Raw genomic sequence first — 14,498 nt, 5'->3', positions numbered from 1 at the left:
CTTTTAAATGTATTAATAAAAACAACAAAAAAATACAAGTAATCTGCTTACGTTTTTTTTAACGGTATTGTGTTGTTGAACTGTATTCTTGCCCAAATACACAATAAAAAGGTGTACATGGTCAGTTGATCTGCTGTGCACTGACGGAAAGAATGGATATAGGTTACACAAATAATTATCTGGAGAGGAGAAACTGTCTATCCGTCAGCAAAACAACTTTTAAAAATCATTTATAATAGTTTCCATTGAGTCACGTGAGGCTGATAATTCCTGAACATTTGGTTTGATATGAGTGACATATTTTCCCTGAAATATTGTGTTCAATCATACACAGAGAGAAAACACTGCTACTCTGTCAGTGATAACTGTGTGGTGTGCTATGTGATAACAACATTGCAAACGATCCCCATATTTCCTTTTAATGCTTATAGAGTTTTCAAAAAGCTCACCTTCAAAGTAAGGTTTAAATTAAAAGTTAAAATTAACTCCCTGAAACCTTACATTTATACAGCATGGTCCTTTATTAAACCAACACTGAAACAACAATTGCTGTAACATGCCACATAGTGACACTGTAGCTCCATTCAGAAACACCCTGCCTTCCTTTGCTCTTGATATGCACACTGACTGTAAGCATTCACAGTGGGCCACCTTTGGGTCCCTGGACCATGGCTTGAGAAACAGTTCTGTTGAAGACTTTGACGGTGACAGAGATCAGACGACTAACAGATGAACAGTGAGTATTACCAGCTGTAGGGAATAATATATGACCGCTCCAATAATCTGGGACAGGAATAATAACAACATGTAGGCATTGTGACGGAAACAGTTAAATGTATTGGGATTTAGTAGATGACAGTTTGGATTAGATCAGTGACATGTTAAACACATAAAGATTGTTTTTGTAAAAATTGGAAACAGCTTTGTTTTGTTGTTCATAGAGACGGTTAATTCTATTGGGTTTAGTTGTGATAGGATGTGTTTATGTGGTGCGTTGTGATGAAGGTCCAGAAGTCTGACGTCCAACAGACCACTTCATAAAATGTCATCATCACAGGGGTTACATTTGGTACTATAGCTTCCCTTATTAACACAAATATTGAAACTCAAGCTTCTCTGTTAACATGAAAAGCCATTATTCTTAGTGAATTAGAACACTATCACTCCACACAAAACCGACTCACACATACTTGACAAAACCAGCTTTTATTAATTTAACTGTTAAAATGTGTGTTCTGCTTATTTGATTCCACAATGCTAGAAATAATATTATGGTGGAGAAATACAAAAAACCTTCACTTTAATTTATGCTTTTGATCTAAACAGTCACATTAGATAATTTTGCTCAATACAACACAAGAATGAGCCTTTAAAAACCCACCATCTGAAGTCCAGATACATTTTACAAAATCACATGCATGATATTCTTTTTTCAACAAAAACTTTATAAGTCTGAGTTCTCATTGAGCTCCCCAAAACGAGGTGAACATTTTTTTGGGGCGCATATACAGATTTACCAAACTGTAAAAAAATCACTCAACATATTATTACAGAAAAGTTCAAGTTTGCGAAAACATTGTTTCACCAATTATACAAACAAATAGGCTAAAGCAGTAAAATATAAGAAATAAAACTACATCACAGTCTGTTTACATGTAAAGGTAAAGATTATTCCAAATCCTTTTTTTTAAGTCTGTATGCCATTGTAAATCACTTGAAATATGAATAGTTCAAAGTTTTGACATTTTCTTTCCACTACAGTTTTTTTATAGTCCATGACATGAGCGAGATACTGTGTGGAAGCAAACCTTTCAACTTGTTTTATCAGCTTGTCTCTATGATATTTAAAAAAAGTTTTGTTAAATATGTTAAATAAATAAAACAAGGTCAGTGTATTCACTAATTAATGTATAGACTTGAGATTTCCAGCGTAAATATAGATAGATTGCTGAAATAATAGGATAGCAGGCATTGATTAAGAGGTCTGAAGCCAGGCTAGAACTTGCTTGCTAGAGGTATGAATTTAGTAAAATCAGGTTGAAAATCGAGTTAAAAAAATAAATAATTGATTGATCATTTATTCACCTTCTAGATGATTTCTACTGACTGATTAAGACCTGAGATTCTGGCCCATTAATGACCCTCTGTCCGTATGTCCCTCTTTCTTTCTGTTTTTCTGTCTCTATCACTCTGTTTCTCGATCTCTTTGTTCCTTTTTGTGTTTCTCTCACTTTCCATGAAATTCAAAGACATTTGGCTTTAATCAATGAATAGATTTGGCCAGATGGTGAATGCTTCTGTGTGTGTGTGTGTGTGTGTGCGTGTGTGTGTGAAACTATGTGATGTTTGAGTATGTGTTGGGGTGTTGGGGAGGGTCTTTGCTCGGCTATTGGTTTATTCAGAAACCTGAGCAGTGTGTTTAATGAAAATATGAAAATATTATTTTTGTTGAATAAATAATGGGCAACTACTGTGTGTGCGTGTGTGCGTGTGTGAAAGAGAGAGAGAAAAAGTAGGTGTCCATGCAAGAATTGATTCCATGCTTTCTGATTTAAGGACTGCATAGTTCCTCTGAGGTCAAGTGAACACACACACACACACACACACACACACACACACACACACACACACACACACACACACACACACACACACACACACACACACACACACACACACACATACTTTAAACACAGTGACTACGTGTTCGACTTCACTGCACATCACTTATTCACATTTTGTCTCTCATTCTAACTTTATATATTTGTCTCACTTGTACTAGCGATGCAGTTTTGATCAGGTCTTGCTGTATTAGTAGTGGTTCCCAATCTGGGGGCCATGATGATCCCAAGATAAATCACAAGGGGTAACAGAATGATTATGGGAAATAAGGAAGAATACAAATAAAAAAGCACATCTGTTATACAAAATTGTGTGCATTTTTTTCCTGATTTGTTAAACTTTTATACGTTTAGGCCTGTAAAAGTCCTTCAGATGAAGGAATCCCAGAGGAAATATCATTATTTGGTTGAACATAAGTCCATAGCCCATAATGAGGGGTCACAAGTACATATTGCATATCTTTAAATCTTTAAAGCTGCAATTTGTCAGTTATCAATTAGTGGCTCAACAGACTATCAATAGACTTTTTTTACAATTGATTACCACAGAAGTGGGTTTGAGTACTTTGCCAAGTGTTAATATGACCTTCTGTCTGTCTGTGAACAAATGTTGTCACGGTGGTACAGTCGCAGCCATGCAAGATGCAGTCAAACATCTTTACAGGTGTTTAGTTTAGATCAAATTGAGGCAGAGGTCGAAGATGGGTGTAGGGGGTAAGAAGTGGGGAATGGGATCTAGCCCCCCAACTTTAGGCCGCCGGCCAGATTTTGCACGGTTGCTGGTGTGATCTTGTTGCGAGTTGGTCTATAGTTAATTGTCTTTTCGTTTTTCAAGCAAGAATGGCAAACATTGGCTGGTTCAGGATTCTCAGATGTCAGAATTTGATGTTGATCTTTGTCATAAACTTTGGTCCTTTTTGCTTTGAATAAAACAAGCTGCTTAAAAGCTTCACTTTGGGCTGCAGGGAATTATAACGGCCAGATCTGGCTTTTTGGCACTTTCAATCAAAAAATAATAATAATCATTAGTTACAGCTCTACCAATATCTTTATATTTTTTTGAGGGTTAATCAACCAGAACGATTCTACATCACTTTTCTTGTTATTATACCTACAGTATGCAGTTCTTTCTATATGAGGACAAAATCAAGGCTGGTTTAAACTGCAGGGCAAAGAACAGTCCTGCCAGTACGTACTAAATATTTATACATTTCCATTTCCCCTAAATCAAAACGTAGGTGATTCTTTTTACATCTCATGGCCAGCAGAGATGACTCCTCTGCTGGGTTACAGTCTTTCATGTAAACAAAAAGGGCTTTCAACCATGTGTCCTAAACATCTTGACTTGGCCCTGGATCTAATAAACCACATTTGGCTCTGCAGTTGCTGTTGAAAAGTGGTGACTAACACACTGACTGGCTCTGTGACAGACACCTACCTCAACACATGCTTCAGGTCTCTCTGCCATAAATAAATGCTCTGTAATTAGTCTGTTCTAATAATTACCAGAGAGAATTCCCAGACTATAAAGGGGTGTTTGTTGTTCAGAATACTAACCGAGTAAAAGTGTTAATAGGCCCAGTACAATAGCCTGCCATGCAAACCATTAGGCCATAAATGCCTTCTCTGGCTTCACTGCACTCACTGCATCTTTGCATGTTGAATCTATTAATAGCACCTTTTTGATTTTTAACAAAGTGTTCCTTATATTCCACTGAGTAAATAGCTGATGTAAGCAAATCTGTTTATTTGTGATGATGATGATGATGTTGTGGATGATGAAAAAGATGAAGTTTGGGATGATAAAGTGAGGCAGGAGAAAATATGCATGATGATGAAGGTGAAAGTGAGGCAGGAGAAAATATGCATGATGATGAAGGTGAAAGTGAGGCAGCGACGCTGAAAATGCTGATGTAATGACGATAACCTTGATAATGATGATAATGAAGATATTAAGACCAACTTTATGTTGGAGGTTAGGATGATAATGAAAAAGAGGAGAACAAAGATAATGAACATGATGATGATGATGATGATGCATAATTGCTTGACCATCAGTGAAACAAGAGAAAATAGGATTATTGTACAGTATTGGTTATTAGCTTGTAAGCAGGGTTATCGTGGTTATTATGGTTGTCATGGTGGTGATGATGATAATGATGATGGGGTGGGGATAATGAATAATTCTGAAGAGGGGAAGACAGAAATAAAAAGTAAAAGGTCAAGTCATAAAAGAGTGACAGTGAGCCTGCATGAACAATACCAAGATTTGGAACTGGAGCAGCTTAATGGAACTCGGCCATTGTTAATTTAATTGATTACACCTGCACTTTGTTTACAGTAACATGCCAAAACAAGGTCTATGTCTCCTAGCACTGTGGTGCTGACCAACAAGAGCCTGCTGCATATGCACCTGTGATGACGATGATGATGATGGTGATGATGATGATGATGATGATGATGATGATGATGAAGGTGACGGTGATGCTTGATGGCGGTGAGGATAATGTTGACATGCAGGGTAACTATTATGTGCACAGGTTCAAAGTGAGTAAGTGAGTGAGCGAGAGTGAAAGTAAGGGAGTGGTGAAGGTTAATGTTGACTTGATGATGGGATGTTGCATAAGCACCAATGATGCAATGGCATATAACCAAAGGAATGATGATGAAGGTGAGCGAGGTACATTTGAATCTGATGATGATAATCATAATATGAGCTGAATGCTTTCAGGTGATGGGAGTGATAGTTTTGAGTGATGGTGATGATAATTGACAGACTCACTGGAGGAGGAAGTGAATCAAAACAAATAGGCTGTGATGATGATGATGATGATGATGATGATGATGATGATAAGGACACTAAAGTTAAAAAAACTTGTACCGGTGGTGGGAGTGTCCGCGGGGGGGAGCCACTCACTGCTCAGTGCGCGCACACAGCAGCAGCGCTCAGATGTTTTCATTCTGATCGCAAAGGTTCGCGAGAGCAAGACGTTGACGATTAGGGACACGAGGAAAGAAAGTGTACCGTGTAACTCGTGCGTTCCTTTAACTCGTTTTCTTTCGTCGGTGTGATGTCCGTCTGTCGCTCCGCTTTTGTGCTCCTGTGCGCGCTGCTGGCGGTGACTGGTGCCCGCAGGAGTTCACCGGAGCAGGAGGACGTTCAGGAGAAGATCGGCAGCGCAAGATGCACGTCCAGGTGCCTCACTCTGCACATGACTCAGCTGACTGCTGCCTTCAGGCACCTCCAGGTACCTACCACCACCTTGTCCCTTATTGAACAGTGTTAACCGATCCTCTGGTTCAAATATGACCGGTCAATGTGTCAACCAGTGTCTCTACAAAATATATATATATATATATTATATTTTTTTTTACCCTACATTGTTTCTTCAGGTGGATTACTGATATTTGTACAGGCCACCTGCCGTGATTGCTTAATGTTGTTGACAACATACTGGTTAATGCATCTCTATCAGCATCATTCCATATAGTCCAATGGGGTCACTATAAATCGTGTTTGTTTGATTTTGCGTAATGCTATTTTATTATTTTAACTAATATGTTTACTTTCATATTCAGACTGACCTATCTCCCTAAAATATTACACAGGGGGGGTATTGAAGGGTGGAATTAACTGAAATGAGGTTCAGGCATGATCATCTTGAATCAATCAGGTGCAGTCAGGTGTCAAATTGATAGGCCTAATAAATAATCTGCTCATAATCCGCTGACATGATGACCTCAGTGAAGCAGAAGCAGCTACAGTGCATACGTTTCTGAAACTGTTCCCAGTTGTGCAGTTAGCCACAGACATTAACATTAACTCCAAATTGGGCCATTAAACTTCATCAAAACATTAAAACATCACATAAAATAATATTTATTTTGTATGATTGATGAAAAGGCCCCACTGATATTGCTACATTATGTAATCATTACAATTTTATGGCTTTCATCCAAATCTTTAAAAAAAATCTTTCCTTTTTAAGAGTCTTTACAGAATTAATGGCCACTCAATGCCATATTGTGCAGATATTTTCAATCAGACTTCGAGGTGTTGTAATGCAAAACAGCAAGAGCACAGTGGAGCCCTTACTGCCTTACCAGAAGAAACTGCGGGATCTCACCTAAAACAATGCGTTGTTTCCAACATGGTTTTTCTTCAGGAATGTTTTGAACGAATGTTTTGATGTTGCTCGGATTGAAATTGCCCTGTGTTAGAACTCAGAGGGCCAAAGGTACCCTGAAAAAAGGGAAGGTTACTGGTTTATAGTAGTTGACAAAAGTACTCATCCCAGGGAAATCGCTTGCCCATGTTCTGTGGCCTTTGTAGTGAGGAATGTGATTAACGGGGACATTAGGACGTTACCAAGTTCGAAAAGCCACTTATCGTTAACGGCTTCAGCATGTGCCTGCTGTGTAGTGGGTGGGAAAGTCATTAACCACAGAGTTCAGCCCCAGTGGCTCTGAGGTGTGTAGAAGAAAGTGTGTGTATTTTTGTGTGTGTTTGTGGGGGGGTTTACATATGTTCATGTATAAAACGAAAGCTTGGTCTGGTCTGCGTCCATCCAGAATAGACTCCCGGCACCTGTGCATTGGGTAATGAGGTTGGCCCCTGGATGACTCTCTAGTAGTGAGATGTGTGTGTGTGTGTGTGTGTGTGTGTGTGTGTGTGTGTGTGTGTGTGTGTGTGTGTGTGTGTGTGTGTGTGTGTGTGTGTGTTGTGGGTTTCTGGAATGGAGGTGTGAGAAAGGGAACATTTGGTTTAAACTTTATGAAGTGCACGTCAGTAGTCAGATGTTGAGCATCAAAACGGCAGCAATGGAAATGAAACCACCTGCATAATGGGGAGGGCCTTTGTCTGATTGGCCAGAGAGTTAACAGCATGGGCCATATTGGACAAAATCGAGTCTACAGACGGATTTTAATTGAAAACAATGATACTATATTAAAAGTGAAAAATTGCAGTCTTTCGCAGACAGTTTATGTGGAAAGTTGACACCGCAATGACCATAAAACACAATTTATTGTGGAAGCGTTAATCCTTGGAAAAACTCTTTCTTGTGTGAGTTTATTTTCTGTCATACTCTTGGCATTATTTTACTTCCATGGAGTTTTTAGACTTCCAGGATTTTCTGACTCCGTACGCTGATACCTGTGAACGAATCATCAACTTACACGTTAACATGAAAATATACAAGAATCTAGATAGTAAAAACATGTTTAATGAAACTTCTTGAAAGAAGTCGTTTTTGAAGTAAACTCACTCCATTAGTCAGATCTTTTACTCACTTTAAGAGGACAACTCAACGCTACATGGAAGGATTTCTTCAAATGAATAACTTTTGCTTTACGTCATTTAAATTAGCAGTGTGCAGTTGATTAGTTGATTGACAGAAAAGTAATTATTATTAACTACTTTTTGAATTACACGTTTTTGATCATCAAATAATTATTTGAGTATTTTTTAAAGCACAAATGACAACATTAGCTTTTTCAGCTTCTCCAATTCAAAAATGTCATCCTTTACTTTGTTTTATATCATTGCAAAACTAATATCATTGGATTTTGGATTCTTAGTTGGACAAAACAAGACATTGGAAATAATCTCATTGGAATTAAAGTGTATTGAATTAAGAAATGAATAGTCAGATTAATCAATAATGAAGGTAAGCATTAGTTATAGCGCTAATTGAAGTATGTATAAGAAAAAGAACTTGGCGCTGACGTCATTAATGTTTGGCGGGACAGTGACAAACAAGAAAGAACGATGTTGTCCTGCGATTTAGAAACTCATTCTTGGATATAAAGGGGCACTGAAAACTTTGTATGTTTTAGCAAATTAAAAAGAGCCTCTAAACTTTGAGCAAACAAGGAAACAAGTTTCCTCTGAGCCACATCCTGGGGAACAGCATCACTCCCTGAACCTATTATAGGACAGTGTAGCAGAACACAGAGTGATTAATGGCTGGGAGAGACCGTGTGTCACAGTGTTCATTTATTTAAAGCACATAACGAACCTTTTTTGATAACAGCTCCAGTAACTATAACATCAGTGACGGCAAATAGAGCTTTACTCATCCTACTCTGTCACCACACTCAGACGAAAAGACGCAAACACACACATTGCTTCCTCTGGCTTCATGTGGCTGAACCCTGTGTTTTTGACTCTTTCTCTCTCAGTGTGTGTGTGTGTGTGTGTGTGTGTGTGTGTGTGTGTGTGTGTGTGTGTGTGTGTGTGTGTGTGTGTGTGTGTGTGTGTGTGTGTGTGTGGCTAGTGTGTAGCCACAAGAATGTGAGTCACCACTTTTCTATTTACACCTCTCTTTCTGCTTCTTCTCTGGGTTTTCCACTACTTTCCTTTGTATGGTGTAATAGTGTAATTACAGCTCTTTGTGTGTGTGTGTGTGTGTGTGTGTGTGTGTGTGTGTGTGTGTGTGTGTGTGTGTGTGTGTGTGTGTGTGTGTGTGTGTGTGTGTGTGTGTGTGTGTGTGTGTGTGTGAGTGCACATGAGTATATATTTGCTGGTATGTTGTCATATTCCCAAATTCCTACTTGATGTAAACTCCTAAAAATACGAAAAAAACTGCCGCCTCGCCTGCAGAGCTGGATCTTTTTTTTTTTTTTGCACATACGTAGTAGAACAGATTAGTTGGAGTGTCTTACACACTCACAGGTCTGTGGTGCTGATGAGCTGGTTAGCTGTTCGAGCCAGGGCTGAGGGCCAGCGCGAGGCTGAATGAACGGCCTGTGCATTTATGTGTTGTGTGTGTGTGTGTGTGTGTGTGTGTGTGTGTGTGTGTGTGTGTGTGTGTGTGTGTGTGTGTGTGTGTGTGTGTGTGTGTGTGAGTGTGTGTTTATGTGCATGTGTGTGTGTCCCAGCTGCTCTGCGGTAGGTAACTCTAATCAGCCCAGAGGTCGGTCAGCCAACCAGTCATGCTCTGAAAAAGACCAGAGACAACGGTCAGGTCAGGTTGCACAGAGACAGAAGGGGAGATAAGGTCAGGTAGACAGATGCGGTCAAGCACGAAGACAGACGGTGGGAGATGGAAAGACGGGAGGGTGAGCAGGCAGGTGGAAGCACACAGACAGGTGTAACAAACATACATGAAGACAGACAAACTAATACACTGGCTTAAAAGTGGACTGACGTGCAAGCAGACAGGTAGGCAGAGAGACAGGCAGAGAGGTGGAGACAAAGGCTTGTTTGATTCAGCTCAGAGATAAAGCATCTGCCTCTTTCTGCGGCTTTGTGACTGCCCTGTCATTTGATCAGCAGAAGCAGGGATAGATGGGTGATAAAATTGTGGCAGCGTAGGAGTGACTCTCACCTGAAACCAGGACAAGAAATTCCTTGACAGTAAATCACAGCTGGAATGGCATGGCATTGAGCGGCATGGCTTTGTTCTTTTAGCTCTGAAAAGAGAGACAGACAGGACGCCTATTTTACCACATAAAAACCTTGACGGCATATTATATCTGATACTTGAGCATCCACAGTGGTGATCCCTCTCTTATTTGTCCCCCTCAAATATGAAGCTACAGCTGCTGGCCGTTTAAACAACCCGTTTTCATTCCCAACTCCTCTCATATGGAAGCATGGTCATGGTTTGGGTTAAAATAAGCATGTTTGTTGCATAACTTTATAAAGCCTTGGTTACCTGAAGTAAGTTTTTTTAAGTGACTTCCATCTATCTTATCCTCCTCCCTCTGGGACTCTGTTGCTCCTTATACTACGTAACCTGTCTAATAGCACTGCAGAATGGTTTACATCGGAGTGTCACTTGAAAGCCTGGTGCGTCTCATACAGATGCGAAAGGACGCCTTGTAAGTGCCAAAACATCATTTTTTGTTACCCTGGGAGTGACACTTATTTGTTTAATTCTTAAAAAAGAAAAAAAAAAAGACAAATCACAGTTTTACACTGAGCTATGTGTCAGACTATTTCTTTGTCTGGACCAGCAACTTCCCGGTGTCTCCACTGGTCTCCAGGTAACAGTGTTTCTGCTAAGCTAGCTGGCTTCTGGCGGTAGCCTCATAATTAGCATAGAGTTATATCAGTGGTATAAATCTTCTCATCCAAATTGCGGCAAGAAAGCACATTAAAAAAAATGTTGGAACTTTTCTTATAATATCTTGATCATTTTGAGTATTTTGTTTACCGACGGTATGTCACCATCACTGCTGCTGTAAGTGAACCGATACAGAAAGACGGATGCCGTAATTGTCGGATGAGGCAAAGTTCAGAACCATGTAACAACCACTTTGTTGTGACTCTTGTTGTTTACAGGATGTGGGGCACCACAAACACTAACGTTGACACACTTGCACAGAAACACACACACACACACACACACACGAGGGCACGCACGCACGTTAGCTAATTAGGGGATTCTGTCGGGAATGCTCAGACCTCAACATGGGCTTTTTTGGAAGAACTTCATATTCTGTTGAGTGGAAGTTAGTCACGGTCCATTCACCACGCACACTCGCACAAAACACGGACACACAACGCACACAACACACACAAAGCTGTGATTTACTTCTGGGTCATCTGGGTGTGATTAGCGGAGTTAATGCCTCGTGTTAAATAGACTTTCTACTGCGCCTCACCGCAAACACTGACCACAACACACACACATAATATGTACACACACTCTGCCTTTGTCTCTCTCACACACACACACACACACACACACACGCACACACTTTTTATCGCTGCATCTGGCAGAAGTGTGATTTATATCTCACTCTCTTTCAAACACTGAAGGGTGTGTGCAGCTGTGGTGTTTCTGTGTATGTGTGTTTGTGTCCCCCCTGTTGCATCCAGTAATATCAGGTTGTTACTTTTCAACAATGATCACCGTGGAGGCAGAAGTCATCAGAGCCATGTGGAAGTCCTTTAGTGCAAGTGTTTCCTACTCCGTGGATCGGTTCTGGATCTGAAGTGTCTCTCGTGTCTCAGGCTCTGACAAATTTCTCAGGATGGAAAACAGTTTTAAGACCTTGAGTTTTTAGTGTTGGTGTGAAATCCAGCCATGTGAAAATCCATCATAAAAATGAAATAGTATTTTTGCACATTTTCGTTCTAATTCATATCATAGATCATAAACTGGGTTGGAGTGAAATTCTCTTGGTATTTTTCATGCAAGGGTTCTTGTGAGCAACACTGTTTTTTAGTGCATTGCACAAAAGCTTTTTGGACCAAAACGTTTTGTTGGTTTTTATATGAATTTTAATATACTTATTTGTTATTAAATATCTCACATACAACTTAATCTATAACCAGAGTTATAGTGCCATAATAAATGCATTTGTACATTTTTAAATGTTCTTCCACTATGGATGAAAATACTGTTGGCTTCCTGTTAATAAAATAACTCCGGACAGATCAAGAGCGGTAGCCTGTCTCCTTTCTGCTCCTATTAACTACTATTTATTTCCAACTTCCACCTTCTTTTGTCCGTCTCCCTCTGCTCTTCTCGACTTCCTCCTTCTCTACCATTTCCTCTCAGTCTCCCACATCCAACTTCTCTTCTCTTCTCCCAGTCACCTTGGTCCAATCCTCCCTTTTTCCCCTTAACTTTGTCTCCACTTTTCTTCAACATGTGCAGCTGTTTTGCCACCACACACACACACACACACACACACACACACACACACACACACACACACACACACACACACACACACACACACACACACACACACACACACACACACACACACACATACACACACACACGAACTGAGACCCCACAAAACTCCACTCTGACCACCATTTAATAGCCATACGGCACACAGGCCCATCAAAATGGCCTTGATTGGCTCTGACAGCAAATATGTCCCATGAAATTGACTTGGGATCAGTGTGCATACGTGTACATCCACGTCTACGTGCACTATTGGGTGTGTTGCAGAGGGTTCTTAAGAGGAGTGACAGAAACAGGGGGATGTTATGGCGAGGAGGACAGAAAAAGAAGGAGAGCGTGAAAAAGATTAAGATAGGGGATGAAGATGTGAGGCCAGTAGCGGGGAAAGCAGCTTTATACCTCCAAAATGAAAATCTGGAGATGTTTAACTGTCCTCAGTTCTTTGAGTTGAGCACCTACATTATGTCAACGCCATTATTTTCAAGTCCTCTCCTGTCATTTTTAGAGAAGTTGGCAGCAATGTGGGGATGTTGAGGCAAAGAGTTGGAGGGTACAAATTAAAGACACAAAGAATGACAAATTGTTCTTCTTTGTCTGCTTTTTCTCCACCCAAAGGAAGAAAGAAAGGTGGCCGGTTGAATTAGCCATCCTTCTGCTGGAGGACAAACTTGTTCAAGCCACCTTTTATCTTTACCACCTGGATTGAGCATCTAGGAGCAGGAGAGCTCTGCTCAATATTGCAATTTAACCACACTATTTCTGTCTAATTACTCATGTATTTCATAGCAGCGTACCAGAATTGTTACTTACAGCAACCTGCAAAGACTGGATTGCAATACACTTATTGGTCGCTCACAGTACTGTACATATAAAACCCAACCAGTTCAGTTACATTCATTTGGCACCTTTAGAGAGACATTCTAGCAAATGTGGAGAGTTTGTAACAGAAGCCAAACTAATAAAGGCAGTAAATTATATCACTCAAACACATAAAATTCACTGAACATCACAAACATATGCTGAAAGGGGATCTGAGGGTGGAATTCGCTTCGGTGCTGCACCCCCAGTGCCCAAATTCTACAGCACTAATGCAACTTAAAGTATACCTTGTGGAGTTTTTGACCACTGTGAGCAATGTCTTTGTGAGTGGATCCCTGTTTTTGCTAGTGTTTTCACATTATTCCCATTTTTTAAATTATTATAAAACAGTGCAATCGCAAATGTTTCATGAGGAAGCACATAACACCTAAACTTGCGAACGGGTAACACTTGTGTTTTTGAATGTCTTCAAAAGTTTGTCTCTGGATAAACTACCAGTGGATTCAGAACATAAGTTAAAATGCAGTGGGACACTTGGTGTCTGTTTCACATAAACTGCTACTTTAAGAGCTGTATCCATGGCAACTTTTTAATGAATTTAGTAGCACTGTGGCGGCGTCAGTTTTGCGTAGTCAGAAAGTGCTTTGAAGAGAGGAGGAAAGAGATAAAAGCTTGGCAGAGGAGGAAGGTGTTTCTCTTTCTCTGTAGTGATACCATGACAGCCGTTCCTGTGTTTCTTCCCTCCCCACAGACGTGTTACTAATTTATTCATCAGAGAATAAACCATTGCTTTTATGCGCTACTGCTTTCTTCTTCTTTCTTATCTAATTTATTGGCTGGTGAGGCGGCAGTCCTAGCATTAATCCTTTTAACAGATTACTGTTAAGCCAAGGGTCTTAAAGGCATACTAGCATGGGCAAGAAATACACTTGTATTTATTCAAATATTATGTCCAACAACAAGACAGACAGAATTTCTGTTTCAAGCATTTTAAACTCCGAGCAAAATGGTTGTGGTCTTTGTTCAGAACTTGATCCTGATTTTGGTTGCACTCCTGATGTCTCCTCTCTGAAAACTAACCATCTCGTCACTGCTGCCAACAGCTGGACAGCCAAGCCAATAATAAACAGCTGTAGCAGTGGACAAGGGTGATAGTATGAGAGGAATGATGTAAACAGAATTTGTAGAGAACTTGGAACTCTGACCGTTTTCACACATATTATCAATGGCCAGTCTCTGGAGAAAGGAGGCATGACTGATAGTTTGTCAGTTTGGGAAATTTACCAAAATTGTGAGAGGCAACCCCTTCCTGTCTTACAGTCAGAAAGAAGCTTTTATCTTTACCATCCGACCAGCACTTATTTACTGAATATGATGTGGGAAACATCACTTAGATGAAAAAAAA

General features: G+C 40.0%; 1 protein-coding gene across 1 annotated transcript in view; it reads left to right on the top strand.

Moving 5' to 3' along the window:
* The first annotated feature begins 5,634 nt into the window (after positions 1-5,634).
* Positions 5,635-14,498, top strand: part of anos1b (anosmin 1b) — a 39,004-nt gene continuing 30,140 nt past the window's right edge. Inside the window, exon 1 of the mRNA XM_054603224.1 lies at positions 5,635-5,869. Within this exon, the coding sequence (XP_054459199.1) occupies positions 5,693-5,869 (177 nt within the window). The 5' untranslated portion in view covers positions 5,635-5,692. The remainder of the gene's footprint in view (positions 5,870-14,498) is intronic.

The sequence above is a fragment of the Anoplopoma fimbria genome, chromosome 8 (assembly GCF_027596085.1).
Source record: "Anoplopoma fimbria isolate UVic2021 breed Golden Eagle Sablefish chromosome 8, Afim_UVic_2022, whole genome shotgun sequence".
Taxonomy (NCBI): domain Eukaryota; kingdom Metazoa; phylum Chordata; class Actinopteri; order Perciformes; family Anoplopomatidae; genus Anoplopoma; species Anoplopoma fimbria.
Note: the sequence above shows the minus strand (reverse complement) of the source record. Positions and strands in the feature narration are given on the sequence as shown.